The 19,227-nt window shown below is 37.2% G+C and overlaps 1 protein-coding gene across 8 annotated transcripts in view; it reads left to right on the plus strand.

Moving 5' to 3' along the window:
• Positions 1-19,227, plus strand: part of ATG7 (autophagy related 7) — a 232,123-nt gene that overhangs the window by 96,136 nt on the left and 116,760 nt on the right. For 7 of the 8 annotated variants that reach the window (XM_027587382.2, XM_027587378.1, XM_027587380.1 and 4 more), the window contains one exon: positions 17,626-17,748. The exons of the other annotated variant lie outside the window; for it this stretch is intronic. In XM_027587382.2, the coding sequence (XP_027443183.1) occupies positions 17,626-17,748 (123 nt within the window). The remainder of the gene's footprint in view (positions 1-17,625; positions 17,749-19,227) is intronic. 8 annotated transcript variants of the gene reach the window in all.

A 19,227-nucleotide genomic window follows, 5' to 3' on the forward strand; every position in this document is an offset into this window, starting at 1 on the left:
AGACTCTACTATGTGTTCCCTCTTATGCTGGGCACCCACATATACAAGCCTACAGGGGAAGCCGATAAATACATGTGTGGAGCGAGTTAGTTTGAAGATGACAGGAAACAAATGGGGACTATGGCCAGCTAGAGCTCAAGTTCTCTCTGAGGGGCAGCTAGGGTCCAACTCTGACTGATCACTGACTTGTGGAAATTTGGGAGTAGTGTTGCCAGATCTTCTGTTGTTTTTGTTTGTTTGTTTTCAGAGTAAATGGAAATCTGAGTTTTAAAGTCAAAGCATCAGATTTTTTAGTGTTAATTCAAGCATATGTTTCCCCCCAAATACTCCATGAGTCAAACCAAACCTGTGTCTGGGCTATTTCCAGTCAAGGACTGTTAGTTTATGGCAGTAACATCGGGTCATGCCAATGGAGATGGAGAATAATATATAAAATAATATAATCAAATGCCTAGTTTTTCTCAATGGGCCTTGCCTGCCAAATATGTGCTTGTATAAGTCTCAGTTCCAGAATTAAAAGAAAGTCACTGAACCAAAATTCATACATTACAAAGTCACTTGGGGTAATAATTTGCTTAATGAGAGCTGGCTCTCTCTGCAGGGGACCTAAAAACTTTTTACCATGAAGAATTTATTAAAGGGATTGACTAAAACTGCTAAATAAACAGTAGTATCACACAGTAATTTTTTTTAGGAGGAATAGCTAAAGATGAGTTTTTAAAGTTAAGGGAACATACATGCTTCTTCATGGCTTGAGTCTAAGAGAAGGTCCTCCTGCTCAGAGAAAGGCATTTTGAGGAACTGGGGATGTGGCCCAGCTCTCTAGGGGATTCTTTTTTAGGATTTTTTTTGTCTCTGAGTTATTTTGTTTGATTGGGGTGAAAAATTTTCCCTTTCCATATTAGTGTTAATTAATACTCAAATATGTAAGGTAGTCCAGTTCTTTTTCCCTAACTTGGTTGTAGAAATTAGAATACTAAAAACAAAGCATTAGTATAAACAAGCCTGAGACCAAAGAATGAATATCACAAGTGTAAAACTAGTTCTGCATGCATTGTGCATTACAGTAAATATTTGATTATCTCCTTGACAAAAGATAGCACCCCTGTGCACTTCCATTCATAGCAGCATTATCCACGATAGCTAAAACGTGAAGGAACCCAGTGTCCATCTACAGAAGAATCAACAGAATGTGGTCTATCCATATATCAGAATGTTATTCAACCTTCCAAAAGGAAGGAAATTCTGACACACGCTACAACATGGAGGAACCTGGAGGACATTATGCTAAATGAAATAATCCAGTCCTAAAAGACAAAATGCATGACTCTTAAATAAGGTACTTAGAGTAGTCAGATTCCTAGAGACAGAAAGTAGAATGGTGGTTACCAGGGCTGGGGGAGGAAAATGGTGAGTTGGCGTTTAAAGGGTGTAGAGTTTCAGTTTTGCAAGATAAAAAGAGTTCTGGAGATGGAAGGTGATGGAGATGGTCGCACAACATTGTTAACGTACTTAATGCCACTGAACTGAACACTTAAAAATACTTAAGAAAGTAGATTTTATATATTTATTTTACCACAACAAAAAAAATTTGGAAAAAATAAAAATGATACTTCTTATACAGAAACATAGTGAATTTCTCCAAGAAGCCTGTAACCTAGAGCAGGCTTTGTAAATATTCAAATGAATGTATTGAGTGGCTTGGGCTATAGTCATTCTTAGAGTGGCCTCTTGTTTACATTTTTACAGTTCGCCTCCTTGTTGACTTCTATCCATATTTAAAATAAGCCCTCCTCAAATTTATGACCTGCCATAGTGTAAGTCTAAAAAAATTAGACTAGGTGGTCAGAGCATCCATTTGTAAATATTTTGATCATTATAATATCATGCTCATTAAGCAACTCAACTTTGTAAGGTCAAATTATTTAAGAAAACCTTATTTTGCTTTTATGATAGAATTGAAAAGAGAGCTATTTTAGATTTTTTTTAAATTTAAATTCAATTAGCCAACATACAGTATATTCATCATTAGTTTCAGATGTAGTGTTCAATAATTCATCAGTTGCTTATAACACCCAGTGCTTATCACATCGAATGCCCTCCTTAATGCCCATCACCCAGTTACCCATCTCCCCACCCACCTCCCCTCCAGCAACCCTGTTTGTTTCCTATAGTTAAGAGTCTCTCATGATTTTTCTCCCCTCTGATTTCTTCCCATTCAGTTTTCCCTCCCTTCCTGTATGATCCTCTGCACTGTTTCTTATATTCCACATATGAGTGAAACCATATAATTGTCTTTCTCTGATTGACATATTTCGCTCAGCATAATACTATTTCCATCCATGTCAATGTAAATGGTTAAGTATTCATCCTTTCTGATAGCTGAGTAATATTCCATTGTATATACACCACATCTCCTTTATCCATTTGTCTGTCAATGGACATCTCTGCTCTTTCCACAGTTTGACTATTGTGGACGTTGCTGCTATAAACATTGGGGTGTGGGTACCTCTTTGGATCACTACATTTGTATCTTGGGTAAATCCCTAGTAGTGCAATTGCTGGGTCGTAGGGTAGCTCTATTTTTAACTTTTTGAGTAACCTCCATACTGTTTTCCAGAGTGGCTGTACCAGCTTGCATTCCCACCAACAGTGTAAGAGGGTTCCCCTTTCTCTGCATCCTCGCCAACATTTGTCGTTTCCTGTCTTGTTAATTTTAGCCATTCTGACTGGTGTGAGGTGGTATCTCATTGTGGTTTTGATTTGTATTTCCCTGATGCCAAGAGATGTGGAGCATTTTTTTCATGTGTCTGTTGGCCATTTGTGTATCTTTAGAGAAGTGTCTGTTCATGTCCTCTGCCCATTTCTTGACTGTATTTGTTTTTCGTGTGTTGAGTTTGATAAGTTCTTTATAGGTCATGGATACTAGCTCTTTATCTGATACGTCATTTGCAAATATCTTTTCCCATTCCGTAGGTTGCCTTTTAGTTTTGTTGACTGTTCCTTTGCTGTGCAAAAGTTTTTTTCTTGATGAAGTCCCAATAGTTCATTTTTGGTTTTGTTTCCCTTGCCTTTGGAGACATGTCTAGCAAGAAGTTGCTGCGACCGAGTTCAAAGAGGTTGCTGCCTGTATTCTCCTCTAGGATTTTGATGGTTTCCTGTCTCACATTTAGGTCTTTCATCCATTTTCAGTTTATCTTTGTGTATGGTGTAAGAAATGGTCCAGTTTCATTCTTCTACATGTGGCTGTCCAATTTTCCCAGCACCATTTATTGAAGAGACTACCCTTTTTCCATTGGATATTCTTTCCTGTTTGTTTTTTTTAAAGATTTTATTTATTTATTTGACAGAGACAGAGATAGCGAGAGCAGGAGCACAAGCAGCGGGAGTGGGAGAGGGAGAAGCAGGCTTCCCGCTGAGCAGGGAGCCCGATGTGGGGCTCGATCCCAGGACCCTGGGATCATGACCTGAGCTGAAGGCAGACGCTTAACGACTGAGCCACTCAGGCGCCCCTCAGGATTCTTTTTTTGTTTTTTATTTTTTAAAGATTTTATTTATTTGACAGAGCACAAGCAGAGGGAGAGGGAGAAGCAGGCTCCCCACTGAGCAGGGAGATGCGGGACTAAATCCCAGGACCCTGAGATCATGACCTGAGCCAAAGGCAGCCGCTTAACCCACAGAGCCACCCAGGCATCCCTATTCTTTCCTGTTTTGTTGAAGACTCATTGACCATAGATTTGAGGGTCCATTTCTGGGTTCTCTATTCTGTTCCATTGATCTATGTGTCTTTTTTTGTGCCAATACCATATTGTCTTAATGATCACAGCTTTGTAATCCAGCTTGAAGTCCGGCATTGTGATGCCCAAAGCCAGCTCTGCTTTTCTTTTTCAACATTCCTCTGGCTATTCAAGGTCTTTTCTGATTACATACAAATTTTAGGATTTGTTCCAGCTCTGTGAAAAATGTCGATGATATTTTGATGGGGATTGCATTGAATGTGTAGATTGCTCTGAGTAGCATAGACATTTTAACAATATTTATTCTTCCAATCCATGAGCATGGAATGTTTTTCCATTTCTTTGTGTCTTAATTTCTTTTCATAAGTTTTCTGTAGTTTTTAGAGTAGCTATTTTAGATTTAGATAAGGTTGTGTCAGATTAGCTTTTCTTTTTTTGGGTGGGAGGAGTTGGGGCAGATTAGCTTTTCCACAAAGGGTCTGCAGTAGTTCTTTGATCTTCTACCACTATCTGAAACTTGAAGGTTGTGAAATCTAAGGAGAGCTTCCTTTTTCTTCTCTTTCTCCTCACTATATATATTTACCTTTTCAAGGATTTTCAGAAGTATTGTTCGTCTTTTAAGATAATAAACTAGATGTCATACGTATTTAGTTCCAAACAACTCTAATTGGAAATAACACATTTTTAAAAAGCAGTCCACAGATTGATGGGGGAGAAGGTTAAGTGCATCTGTCCGTCCATCAATCCACCCCTCCATTCCTCCCTCCAGATAGTGTTTCTTATTACTCATTCTGCATTACAGACACCCTACATAGGATCCTCATACTAACAGCTCATTATAGGTTTTTTTTTTATTAAAACACAGTTCACATATCATAAAATTAATCACTTTAAAGTGTACAATTCTTTGGTTTCTAAATATATTCACAAGTTTGTGCAACCATCACACTATCTAATTAGTGTACTTTCATCACCCCAAACAAACACCATAACCCCAATACCCATTAGTAGTCATTCCCCCATTCCCAGCTTCCCCCAGACCCTGCAAGCACTAATCTACTCTCTGTCTCTATGGATTTCCCTATTCTGGACATTTCATATAAATGGAACCATACATGTAGCCTTTCACAAAAGGCTTCTTTCGTTTAGCATAATGCTTTCAAGGTTCTTCCATAATGTAGCATGTGTCAGTACTTCATTTCTTTTTAAGGCTAAAAAATATTCCATTGTATGGATATACCACATTTTTTTATCCATTCATCAACTGATGGATATTTGGGTTGTTTCCATTTGGCGGCTTTTATGAATGATGCCACTACAAACGTTTGTGTATAAGTTTTTGTGTGAACATATGTTCTCAATTCTCCTGGGTGTATACCTAGGGGTATAATTACTGGGTCATATGGTAACTCTGTTTAACATTTTATAAAACTGCCAAACTGTTTTCCACAACAGCTGCACCATTTTAAATTAGCATTAGTGTAGGAGGATTTTGATCTCCATCTTCTTGTCAACACTTGTTTTTGTCTCTTTTTTATTGCAGCTATATCTTACTGGGTGTGAAGTAGTATTTCACTGTGGTATTGATTTGCATTTCCCTGATGACCAGTGATGTTGAGCATCTGTTCATGTGCTTGTTGGTCATTTGTCTGTCTTTTCAGGGGAAATGTCCATTTGCTTCCTTTGTCCATTGTTACATTGTTTGGGATTTTATTTTTGTTTTTGGCTTTTTATTGAGAAGTTTTAAGAATTCTTTATATATTCTGGATACCAAACCCTTATCATATATGTAATTTGCAAATATTTTCTCCTATTTTGTGGCTTGTCTTTTCACTTTCCTGTTGTATCCTTTGAAGCACAATAGTTTTTAATATTGATGACATCCTAATTTTGGGGGGGGAGGGGGTTGAGCCTCTGAGGGGGTTTTGTTGCCACATCTAAGAAACTGTTGTCCAACCCAAGCTTATAAGGATTTACTCTGTTTCTTCTAAGAGTGTAACTGTTTCAGCACTTACATTTAGATCTATAATCCATTTTCAGTTAATTTTTGTGTATTGTATGTGGTAAGTGTTTAACTTCATTCTTTTGCATGTAGATATTCAATTGTTCCAGTACTGTTTGTTGAAAAGAGTATTTTTTACCCCATTGAATTATCTTGTTACTATTGTCAAAAATGTAAGGGTTTATTTTTGGGCTCTATTCCATTGATCTGTATGTCTGTCCTTATGCTAGTGCCATCTAGTAATCAATACTTACCTTTTAGTAAGTTTTGGAATCATGAAATATGAGATCTCCAGCTTCATTCTTTTTCAAGATTTTTTGGCTATTCTAGGTCCCTTAGGTTTCCATATGAATTTTAGGATCAGCTTGTTAGTGTCTGTCCCCACTTACTAAAAGCCAGCTGGGATTGCACTGAATATTAGATCAATTTGGAGTATATTGCTATCTTACCAACATTAAGTCTTGTAATCCGTGAACTTGGGATGTCCTTGTATTTTAGTTCTTTACTTTTATCAGTGTAGTTTTCAGTGTACATGTATTGCATTTACTTCGTTAAATTTATTCTTACATCTTTTTTTGATGTTATAAATGGAGTGGTTTTCTTTCTTCCTTTTTTTTTTTTAGATTTATTTATTAGAAAGAGAGAGAGAGAGCGCATGTGCAAGGGGAGGGGCAGAGGAGAGAGAAGGGGAGAGAAGCAGATTTCGCCTCACTGTAGAGCCCCCATTGCAGGAGTCAGTCCCACAACCCTGAGATCATGACCTGAGCTGAAATCAAGATTCGAACACCAACCAATCAAGCCACCCAGGGGCCCCTAAATGGAGTGATTTTTCTTAATTTCTTCTTTGAATAAGTCATTGCTGGTGTATAGAAATACAGTTGATTTTTGTATATGGCTCCTGTATCCTTCAAGAGTAGAATGTACTCTTGTACTCAAGAGTGGGAGTTCTTGATGTACTTACTTTTTCTAAGAGTGTTTTGTGGATTTCTTAGGCTTTTCCATGTACAAGATCATGTCTTCTGAAAATAGAGTTTTACTTCTTTCTTTCTAGTCCAGATCCAGTCTAGACAGATGCTTTTATTTCTTTTTCTTGCTTATTACCCTGACTAGAACCTCCAATACAATGTAGAATAGAAGTGGCAAAAGCGGGAATCCTTGTCCTATTCCTGATATTACTGGGAAAGCTTTCAGTCTTTCACCGTTAAGTATAATATTGATGCTTACTGATGCCCTTTAGTAAGTTGAGGAAATTCTCTTCTATTGCTTGTTAATTCATATGAAAGGGTGTTGGATTTTGTCAAATGCTTTTTCTGTGCCTTTTTAGATGATGGTGTGATTTTTGTTCCTGATTTTATTAACATGATGTATTATATTGATTTTCATATGTTGAACCAGCCTTGCTTTCCAGGGATAAATCTCACTTTGTCATGGTATGTAATCCTTTTTATATGTTGCTGGAGATTCAGTTTGCTAATTAAAAAATTTTTTTTAAATTTACTTAAGTAATCTCTACACTCAACTGCAGCTCAAATTCACAACCCCAAGATCAAGAGTCACATGCTCCTCCGACTAAGCCAGCCAGGCACCCCAGTTTGCTAATATTTTAGATGAAGATACTTGCACTTATATTCATAGGGGACATTGGTCTTTGGTTTTCTTTATTTGTGATGTCTTTGGTTCTGGTATCAAGATAATACTGGTCTCAAAATGAATTGAGACATGTTTCCCTCTTTTCTATTGTTCAGGGGGATTTGTGAAAGATTGGTTAATTCTTCTTTAAATGTCTGGTAAAATTCATCAGCAAAGCCATCTGCTTCTGGGCTTTTCTTTGTGGGAAGTTTGTGATTACTAATTCAGTCTCTTTACTTTTCATGAGTCTATTTAGATATTCTGTTTCTTTTTGAGTTGTTTCAGTACCTTGTGTCTTAAAATTTTTCCATTTTTTATCTAGGTCATCTAATGTATTGGCATACAGTTTGTAGTATTTCCATAAAATTTTTTTTAAAGATTTTATTTATTTGTCAGACAGAGAGAGCATAAGCAGAGGGAGCTGCAGGCAGAGGGAAAAGTAGGCTCCCCACTGAGCAGGGAACCTGAAGTGGGACTTGATCCCAGGACCCTGGCTGGGATCATGACCTGAGCCGAAGGCAGATGCTTAACCAACTGAGCCACCCAGGCGTCCCTCCATATAATTTTTATTTCTGAAGTATTGACAGTAATATCCCCTCTCTCATTCTTGATATTAGTAATTTCAGTCTTTTCCCTTTAATTTTTGGTCAGTCTAAATAAAAGTTTGTCACATTTTTTGGTCTTCTGAAAAGATTTTATTTCTGCTCAGTTCTTTGTATTTCCTTCTTCATGCTTGCTTTGTGTTTAGTTCACTTTTTTGTTTTGTTCTTAGGTTGGAAAGTTAGGTTATTGATTTTAAATCTTTAATATAGGCATTTATAGCTATAAATTTCCCTCTGAGCACTGTGTTCAATGCATCTCATAACTTTTGGTATGTTACATGTGCGTGTGTGTGTGTGTATGCGGGTGCGTGCATGCATGTGTGTTTTCGTTCATCTCAAAGTATTTTCTAATTTCCCTTGTGATTTCTTATTTGATCCATTGCTTTTAGGAGTGTGTTGTTTAATGTCCACATATTTATGAGTTTCTCAAATTTCTTTCTGTTATTGATATCCAATTTTATCCCACTGTGATCAGAGAACATAATTTATATGATTTCAGCTTTTTTCTCTTATTGAGACACATTTTATGGTCTAACACATGGTATATCCTAAAGAATGTTCTATTCTTTGAGAAGAATATGGATTCTGCTGTCCTGAGAATAGTGTTCTATAGGTATTTATTAGGTTTAATTGATATATAGTGTTGTTCAAGTCTTCTGTTTCCTCAATGATCTTCTGTCTAGTTGTTCTATCCATTATTGAAAGTGCAGTATTGAAATCTCCAGCTATGATTGTTTAATTGTATATTTTTCTTTTCAATTCTACCAGTTTTTGCAAAATGTATTTTGGGTCTGCATTGATAAGCACACCTAAGATTATAATTATTGTATCTTTTTAATATATTGACCCTTTTATTATGTCCTTTTATGTCCCCAGTAACAATTTTTGTCTTAAAGTCTATTTTGTTTGATATTAGTATAGCCTCTCCAGTTAACTGTCTTTTGGTTTCTGCTTTCATGGAGTCTTCTCTCTTTTTTTTTTCTTGCCCCCGCTTTTTTTTTTTTTTTTAATTTTGTTTTATTGTTATGTTAATCACCATACATTATATCATTAGTTTTTGATGTAGTGTTCCATGATTCATTGTTTCCATATAACACCCAGCGAATTGTACATATTTAAGGTCTACAACTTGCTATGTTTATATATCTTGAAATGATCACCACAACCAAGCTAGTTAACATATCCATCACCTCTACAGAATTACCATTGTGTGTGTATGTATGTGAGAAGTTTAGTATAAGATCTCTCCTCTTAGCAGATTTCAAGTATGCAATATGGTATTTTTAACTGTCATCACCATGCTGTACATTAGATCTCCATAACTTATTTATCATGCATAATTTAAACTGCCTGGAATATCTTTCTCTATTCTTTTACTTTCAACCTATTCACGTCTTTGAATCTAAAATGAATCTCATGTAGCACATAGTTGGATGATGTTTTTTGTTTTATCCGTCCATTCTGCCATGTATGCCTTATAGTTGGAAGCATTTAATTCATTTACATTTAATGATAAAATAGAATTTACATCTGCCATTTTGGTTTTTGGTTTCTATATGTCTTATACCTTTTTTTCTTTGTTTTCCCCTATTTTTCTTTATTCCACTTTTTTGTGTTAGATATTTTCTAGTGTGCCATTTTAATTCCTTTGTTTTTTCTCTTACTATATATATTTTTTAGTTATTTTGGTGGCTGCTCCAGAGTTTACAATTAAAATACTATTTATAACAATGTGTTTTGGCTTAACCTCACCTTAATTTGGGTAATAGTAAAAACTTTGCTCCATTGTACCTTGGTTTGCCTCCCCTTCCTTTGGGCTTACTGTCACACAGATTAAATCTTCATGTGACAACACAGATGTATAATTATTGCTTTATGCATTTGTATATTTGTATTTTATTTTATTATGTATCTGTATTTTAAATCACATAGAAGAAAAAAAATCACAAAGAAAAAAATACATTTGTTGTCTTTTATATTTATCTATGCCATTTCCTTTACCTGTGTTCTTTATTTCTTGTGTATCTGAGTTACTGTCAAGTGTCCTTTCATTTCAACCTGAAGTGCTCACTTCAGAATTTTTTACAGGATAGGTTTGCTGGTGATGAATTCCCTTGTTTTTGTTTATCTGGGAATGTGTTCATTTCTCCTTCATTTTTGAAGGTTAGTTTTACTGGACATAGAGTTCTTGGTTGACAGTCTTTTGCTTTCAGCACTTTGAATATTTCATGCCAGTACTTTTTTTTTTAAAAAAAAGATTTTATTTACTTATTTGACAGAGAGAGAGAGACAGCAGGAGAGGGAATACAGCAGGGGGAGTGGGAGAGGGAGAAACAGACCTCCCGCCGAGCAGGGAGCCCGATGCGGGGCTCAATCCCAGGACTCTGGGATCATAACCTGAGCCAAAAGCAGACACTTAACTATCTGAGCCACTCAGGCGCCCCTATTTCATGCCAGTACTTTTGGTCCCTATAGTTTCTGAAGAGAAATTGGCTGTTAATGATTCCCTTTACATGATAGGTTATTTCTGATTTGCGTTTGCTTAATCATCCCTTTGTCTTTTGACAGTTTAAGTATGATGTGTCTAGGTATAGATCTCTGAGTTTATTTTGCTTGGAGCTGAGCTTCTTGGATGTATAGATTAATGTTTTTCATAAAATTTGAGAAGTTTTTTGCCATTATTTCTTCAAATATTCTTCCTGCCCTTTTCTTTCTTCTCTTCTGGAACTCCTTTATTAGTATATGATGTCATATACTAATGACATCTCTGTCATTAGTCTCTGAGGCTTTGTTCATTTTCTTTCTGTTCCTTGGACTGGATACTTTTTCTTTTCTTTTCTTTTTTTTTTTTAAGAGACAGAGCATGAATGAGTAAGTGGGGAGGGAGGGGGAGAGGGAGAGGGAGAATCTTAAGCAGGCTCGCTCCATGCTCAGCACAGAGCCCCACATGGGGCCCAGTCCCACAACCCCAAGATCATGACCCCAGCCAAAATCAAGAGTCAGATGCTTAACCAACTGAGCCACCCAAATGCCCCCACAGACTGGATATTTTCAATTGATCTATCTTCAAATTAACTGATTCACCATGCCCAAAACTATTTCAGTCTTTCTTCAGTTGTATTTTTTAACTCCAGAATTTCTCTTTGGTTCTTCTTTATAATTTCTTTTTATTGATATTCTCTATTTTGGTGAAGCATCATTTTCATACTTTTTTTTTAGGTACTTAGACATGGTTTCTTTTAGTTCTTTGAATTTACTTAAAGTAGCTGTTTTAAAGTCTTTGTTTAGTAAGTTCCTCAGGAATGGTTTCTGTTGACCATTTTTGGTTTTGTTTTGTTTCTTTGTATGGGACATATTTTCTGGTTTCTTTGCATATTCAGTAATCTTTGTTGAGAACTGGATGTGTTACGTAATATGTGTTAACTCTGGAAATCAGATTCTCTCCCCTGCCCATGGTTTATTGTTGCTCTTTGCTGTTGTTGTTTGTTTGTTTGTTATTTAGTGACTTTGCTGAATTAATTTCATTAAGTTGGTCTTCTTTGTGTGACCATGAAGTTTCTGCTCGGTTAGCTTGGTCATCTAATGATTAGACAGAGATTTTCTCAATTTCCTGGAACCGGTAAATCACAGTCTTTGCTGAGGTGCTCTGTGTGTGTACTGGGGAGTGCCTTCAATGCTGAGCCAGGCATTTAAGAGCTCTGCCTTACCTTTCATCTCCTGCTTGCACAGATACTCAACTAGAAGGGAGAGCTTAGGGCCTTCTCAGATCTTTCCTGAGCGTTTGCACAACTTTGGGCATATATGTCATCCTGTGCCTGTGCAGTCTTCTAGATTCTCAAGAATATGTTGGAACTTTTCAAAGTCTCTTAATAGTAGTCCCCAGAGTTTTGTTTTACATTCTTTGGTTAGCGCATTGTTGCAGCAACTATTATCCACCATCTCAGGAGATCATGGTGTTAAACAGTTGTCCCTGATACTTGTCAACAGCCAGCCCTAGGAGAAAGGCTTTCACACTGGGTGAGTTCTGAGTCAGGTCAAATAAAAAAAACATACAAGCAGGGTTTCCCTGGGAACCACCAAACAGGTGGCAGTTTTCTGAAAATGGAGCTTTGAAGGCGCTTCAGCCCCAGTCTACCCCCTCCAGTGGTTGCCAGGCTGGTTGCCACTATGACTGTGTATTGTTAGTGTTCAAGACTACATTCGAGCTGGGAAGGGTAAGGGGGTAGGAATGGAGCATGTTAAAAAAAGCCTCAAAGCCCATTGTTTTTACAGAGAGATTCAGATGTTTTCTGAATAAATAATCCCCAGACTTTGTCACTGTTCTCTTTTCTCTTACAGAGGAGAGGATTTACAGAGGTCCTTGCTCTGCTATTATCACCGACACCACTGTGTGTCTTCTTGTTATGTGTTTTCTGTATTTATCAAACCCTATTTGGCAATAATATTTTTAAAGTAATAAATGCATAGCATTTCTATTTCCCTTCATAAACCATTCTTTGTCAGTGATTGAAGTCGTGAAATCCTTTTTGTATCTCAGTAGGGTAACAGGCATGGAGTTGCATTCCCATTTTAGAGATGAGCAAACAGGCTCCAAAAGGTGAAGTGTCTTGCCCAGTGTTGCCAGGTTGCTCCCAGTTGTGTGTTACTCCTAGTTATCAGTTTCTTTTCTTCTTCCCAGTTAACTCAAGCAGAATTGTGATTTTGGTATATGAAAAAACCGAGATATACTACTTGATTTTTTTAAATGCAGTTATGTGTTATACCAGATACTAAAGTGTTGACTTTTATTCCATAGTCAGTTATCTTGATGTTGATACTATTTGGTGTTTTGTCTTGAACTCTTCCACATCTTCTAAATTATAGTTGTGCCCATCTTGCATTTGGATGCCTGAGATGGTACACTGTACGGTGACGTTAGGGAAAGAACAAGAGACTGACTTGTTCTATATTTTTGATATGCCAGTAATACCATTCCATGTCTTGAACTTAGATTTGTCTCTTTTTTTTCTAGTTTGGTCTTATAAATCCTGCCTGTGTCCAATAGAGTGAGTTAACAGCAGCAGATTTAATTAGATTGATAGCTCTATGTTTCCATATGAAGCTGTTTTCTCATCCATTATCAGCTTTGTATCACTGAGATATATGGAAATAGAAACAAAGTTACCAAACATGTGGCTGATAGTTGGAAATGCCATCAACTCTTGATTACCAGGGATAGTGTGAGCATTTTCTTCAATTCTTTTGGCAACTTAGTGTGACCTGGAAAGTGGGTTCAGAATATAAAAGGGAAGAAAAGACCACAGGGAGTGGAATTAATCAGGCAAGACTTGCTGCAGGAGCTGGTACTTGAGCTGAACTTTGATGGAAGTGAAAGATCTCACTTGATGGGGAAGACAGGGGGTCACTCTCAGTGGTTAGCACCAAAAGGAAACAAGAAAGGAGCTGGGAGCAGTGAAGGTGGGACAGTAGTTGTAAGGGCTACTGAAATCAGAGCTTTTTCTCCTCCTCTTTGCTTTTTTATTATGATGAGAGAAATCCCAGACACCAAGAGACAGAAGCGGATCAGGGGGTTTCCTGGTCTTATTAGTGATGCTTCCAGCTCATTATCCAAAGTGATATGGAATGGCTCTGTTAGTAACAGAACTGGAAAACAGAGGGTTTTGCCCTCCTTGGAGCAAAGCCTCTGCAGACTACTGGGTGACTGTCCATCAGATGGGAGTGTTTTGACCCTTCTTTTGTGGATTTTCATAGGATGGGAATTAAAGGTCCTGGTGGCTTCCAGCCATACTCTTTTATTACCCTATCTGGGATATTGGGCTAACTTTCCCTGAGTATATTAGAAATCATGACACATGTGTATTTTTAAATCATTTAGAGTAAGTAAATACAATTTCTAAACAACAGAGACTTTAAATAAGAGGTTTGCAGACACTGCATGAAAATACATAAGCTAAAAGAAGAAAACACATAAACTATTTTTTTAGGTTGAGTACTCAATTCCTCGTATCCTTGTTTAAGAATAGACAAGAGTTGTAAACCATGTATCTCTTCTGCTTCTCATGAAATGTAAATCATTTCATGGTATTGTCAGGCGATCTTAACCCTATGAAAGGCATTCTCCAGAGAGTTGTCCAAAGTTGGAGGGTTCTGGAGGGACTTAAATGCCTAGCTGGGGGGTATGGGTTTGATCTAGTAAAGAGTCAACAAAGAATCTCAGCAAGAGAATGGATACTCCTATAACCATGTCTTAAAAAGAGATTCTATAATCCTTGTCCAGCAGTATGAATGTGACATGAGTATAGCTCACCTAGCCTTATAAAACAGTGAAGTAAGGAAAATCATGTTCATCAGGAAAAGATCCATATCCTTGTATTAAAAGAGTCTTATTTCTCTAACTTAGCAAACTCTCCCAGTACCTTTAGAGTATTTATAACCTATCAAAATGTAATGTGTACACTTCTCAGTACCATGTATTATATAATTACTTAGGTTCATTATGTTTTATGTAGACTGACACATTGTTGCAATACTCATATTCATTGTAATGGTATCTTTTTGTGGGGGGGGTAATTTAAAACACATTTTCCCCTTTAAGAAGGTCAAACTGTAGGGGAAAACTTCCTTGTACCTTTTATAAGCTGCTTATACTCGTAACACAGATTAACTTCCCAGCACATAAAGGGAATACTAGAAAACTCTTGCATGATTAAATATGCCCCCGGAGGATTAAGTTTTTCCACATAATTTTGAAGCCAGAACAATGAATAGTGTTTCAGCATTAAACTTTCTGTACATCTTGATTATGGGGGAGGCTTTTACTCCTGCTCTTGCTGTTAGTTTTTCTGCTATTCACATTTGTAGCACTGCAAAATTATCTGTGGAAACATGGGCTTGAAATCTGAAAGGTTAATTAAGGTCCAACAAAGTATCATCTCTGGAATTATTTTAATTTTTTAAAGGTTTTTATCCATTTTTCAAGCCTGTTTCTTCTTTTACCTTATTGAAAACCTGGCACAGAGTAGTTAATTAGTGAGCTTAGTGATTCAGAAATAAGTGATCACTAAGCACACAGTATTTATCATTTTGAAAAAGATCACTTAATTTTCATGCATATTTTTCCTAAGATAAAATTCTTGTTTGTAAGGAATCTCCTTATTACTGAGGGATTCAGTTACTAAGTGCCTTTTTATCCAGGCATTGGGTTGTCAGATTAATTTACTGGGGCTCATCAACCAAAGGCTTTGCTTTGTGTACCTTGAGGCGTACTGATCATCCCTTGCTCCTCCATGATCACCAGTGTATCTGTTCCCTCCGGCCTGCAGGTCTTACCTTACCTTCCTTGGCTCCCTTCACTGGTACTCAGCAGCCCCTCAATTTCTTTGACCTCTTGGTTAGCTTTATCCTGTGAGTGCCAAAGCTTAGGTGGATCTTTAACCACATTTCTCCCAAAATGTATATTTTCTCTCCTGAGCAGGGACCTCCACTTCCTTTTCTCACATTCCCCATGCATCTGTCCCAGACCATCACTACCTCCTCAAGCTCCATGGCCCACCCATCCCCTTCTCTGGCAGCAGATGACCTTGCTGCCTGCTGTCAGACCCCAGAGCTTCTTGGTCCCCAGTTCCCTGCTCTCCTAACTTATCACTACTGCGGCTTTGTTTCCCGTGGCTGAAGGAGGGCTGCCGCTCCTAGCTCCAGCTTTATCAGGGCTTTAGAGCTCTTCCTCCTCCTCCTCTGAGACTTTCCTCCAGCACTAGGGGAAAAAATAGACTTGTATGTATTCTTCCAGAGATCTTACATGCATAAACAGGCATATGCACAGCTACATTGCCCTTTCTTCCTCTTTCCTCCTCTCTCTATTTTTTTAAGACATTAATACTAGACATATGGTCTGGACATTGCTTTTAATATACCTGTATGTCTTAGAAATAAGTTTACATCAATTCTATAGAGCTACCTCATTCTTTTAACGGATCTAGATTATGCCCTTGATTGTAAATACACCATAATTTTGTTAACCAGCCCCCTATTAAAGAGTAGTCACTTCTAATCTTTTGTTACTGCAAACAGTGTTTCAGTGAGCATCGTTACATATTTTTTTTCCCATGAACAACTATATCTGTATGAAAAGTCTTTGAAGTGGAATTGCTGCATTGAAGGGTTTATACATTTTTGTTTCTTTATGGAGAAATTTTTAAAAAATTGTTTTCTATTTCTTGTGTTACTGCTTCTCCAGCGTTTCTCTTCATGTGTAATTGATTTCTTGGATTTATCTTCAATGTCTGCTTTTTGATACATTCATCTCTTTATTTCTTCCAAGTTCTGAGAGAATTTTAGAGACATTCTGGTTCACTATTTCCTAACACTCACAATTCCTGTGATCTTTGAATTTTTAAATATAATAATCATTATTTTGTTTGCTTCTGAGAACTCAGACATTCTCAAATTGTTCTCCTGTCAAGACTTGCAGGCCTTTAATCTTTTTATCGAAGGACAACATATATACAGAAAAAGGGCTTGATGGCTTTTCACAAAGTACACCAACACCCAGATAAAGAAACAAATGTTATCAGTATCCAGAACCTCCCTTGTGCCCCTTTCAGTTACAGTCCCTCCATGGGTAACCCATTCTCCACACTTAGATTCATTTTGCCTGTTCTTTTTTTTTTAAAATGTAATCATGCAGTAAATATTGCTTCTCTCTTCTTTCCTTTAACATTGTGAGAATTATCTATATTGTTGCAAGTAGATATAGTTTGTTTTCATTGCTAAGTAGTATTCTATTGCATGAATATACCCCTTTGTTCATTCATTCTACTATTGATGGACACTTGAGTAGTCTCTAGTTTGGACCATCATGAGTAGTGCTGCTATGGACACTTTGTTTGGGTCTTCTGATACACAACTGCATACCTTTTTTTGTAGGGTATATATATCTAGGAGTCGAATTGCTTGATCACAGGACATATAAGTGTTAAGCCTCTAAAATGGCTTTCTCATTTTGCACTCCCGTGAGAATCCCGGTTGTTCTACATTCTTGCCAGTACTTGGTATCTTCTTTTTTATTTTAGCCATTTTGGTGTATATAAAGAAAGATTTCATTATGGTTTTAGTTTACAGTTCCCTAACCACTTGTAATGTTGAGCAACTTTTCATATGTTTATCGGCCATTTGGATATCCTCTTTTGTGACATGCCTGGTGAAATTTATTTTTACGTTTTTAAACTATTCTGTTTTTTAAAAAAACATATGGCTACCGGTAGATCACATTTCCCATCCATTTGTCCCTCTCTTTGTCTTTATCCTTTTTAATTTTTTTCTTGGCTCTTTTCTGGCCTTTTTTTTTTTTTTTCCTAACAAGTGAACTTTAGAAGTAGGAACCCCAGCTTTTCTGGAATTTTTAGTGAATTGTCATGAAACTTAAATTTTATTTGAGAAAAATTGTCATCAGAATTGGAAAAGGATATTGTCATTGTTTCTAAGAAGGAAAAATGATAAATCCCAAGCCCTCCCAGTTTTTGCCCTCCAGATTGCGTTATTATCCCCATGTTTAATTCTAGTTTTAGTTTCATTTTTGACAAGTGCTTATAGAAGTGAAAATCTTGTAATATGCTTTTAAAACCAGCCCCTTTTAAAAAATATAAATGTTTTACAGGTTCTTGATCAGTATGAACGAGAAGGATTTAATTTCCTAGCGAAGGTGTTTAATTCTTCACATTCCTTCTTAGAAGACTTGACTGGTCTCACTTTGCTGCATCAAGAGACCCAAGCTGCTGAGGTAAGAGTAATGCGAGCTTTCTATACTGAGGACTGGTGTGTTTGAAACCTACTTGATACTCAGATTTATGGAACAGTAAGGAAGCGGTAAATTATGATTTTTTTCCCTTAGAACAAACATTGCTAAATAAGTCTGCTAGTTACCAGAGAAGGAACCTTCTGCAGTCGCTGGATGTTGATGTGTGCAGATTGTTGTATAGTAGGTGCCAAATGCACATAATTAAAGGGAGTATGGATTATCTATTTTCAAGCACCTCTGGTCCTTTCTGAAGAACAGCATGCCTGTGGCCATGGGAGAGTAGTCTCTGATATCCACACATCAGAATGTAAGACAGGGAAGATTGGGCTCTGGCCATGTTCTTCAGAGAGAACATGCCTGGCTTTTATTTAATAATTGGATACATCTTCTTGGGTCCCTGAACTCTACTATAAAATGGCTTCCCCAGTCACAACCTGAGAGAGTTACACATTGCTTGTCAATTAGAATATATTGCAGATCTTAATTTCCATGAAGAAGTTCTTAGGAGAAATGTGGCCTGTCTTATCATTTCCACAAGCTACATAAAGAAAACCTTGAGTGCCTGTGTCCCGCAGGAGTGGAACACTTGCAAAGATGCCATTAGTCCTATTGTCCTATTTATTGACTCCCACCCCATTCCCACCCCTGCCTGGGGTTGTGTGTCTTCACCACAGGCGCAGGCCCCAGAGGTCATTGAGTAGACATTCAGGCCCGATACTGGACTAGTTTGTGGCAAACAAAGGCTGCTGTTTGGAAAATTGGAGCTAGTAGCACTGAGTAAAGAAAATTGAAACTACCAGAGTCAAATCCTTTGAAACTTTCCCCAGATTGAGGTGAGAGTTTTAGGCACACCAGAGAGGCAAGATAGTACATCTCTAGTACTACTTTTAAAACTGAAATCAGTTCTGGGGTGCCTGGCTGACTCAGTCAGAAGAACATGCAACTCTTAATCTGGGGGTCATCAGTTCAAGCCCCACATGGGGTGTAAAGATTATTTAAATAAATAAAACTTAAAAAAAAAAAAGCTGAAACCAGTTCTTCTTTAACTTGCCTTGGTGTCCTCTGGGCATTTAATAGATGTAGTATTCCACTTATAACCAATAGTTAGACCCACATAGAGTCTCTTAGCTTCAGTTTCAGAAGATAAACAGCATCTCTGCTGAACTTAAAGAGAATTTGAGATTTTTCCCAAAATTGTGATTGGTTCCCAGACATGGTTCAGAACACTATGTTGATCACGGCTGCCATTTTATCCTTTGCGTAGCATTGTACTGCCTGATGATAAGGTTAAAATAACTTACAGGTCTTTTCAACCATGCAATTGTTTGACTGGTTTGCTGAGGGAATATTTCTACCCAGCTAGAAATTATTCATATACCTTTCTCTTGTTGGCTAGATGAATTGCAACTTGAAATAGACCCCAAATTTCACTCTTTAAAACAGAGCAGATGCTAGGATAAT

Source organism: Zalophus californianus, chromosome 1 (genome assembly GCF_009762305.2).
Source record: "Zalophus californianus isolate mZalCal1 chromosome 1, mZalCal1.pri.v2, whole genome shotgun sequence".
Lineage (NCBI taxonomy): Eukaryota > Metazoa > Chordata > Mammalia > Carnivora > Otariidae > Zalophus > Zalophus californianus.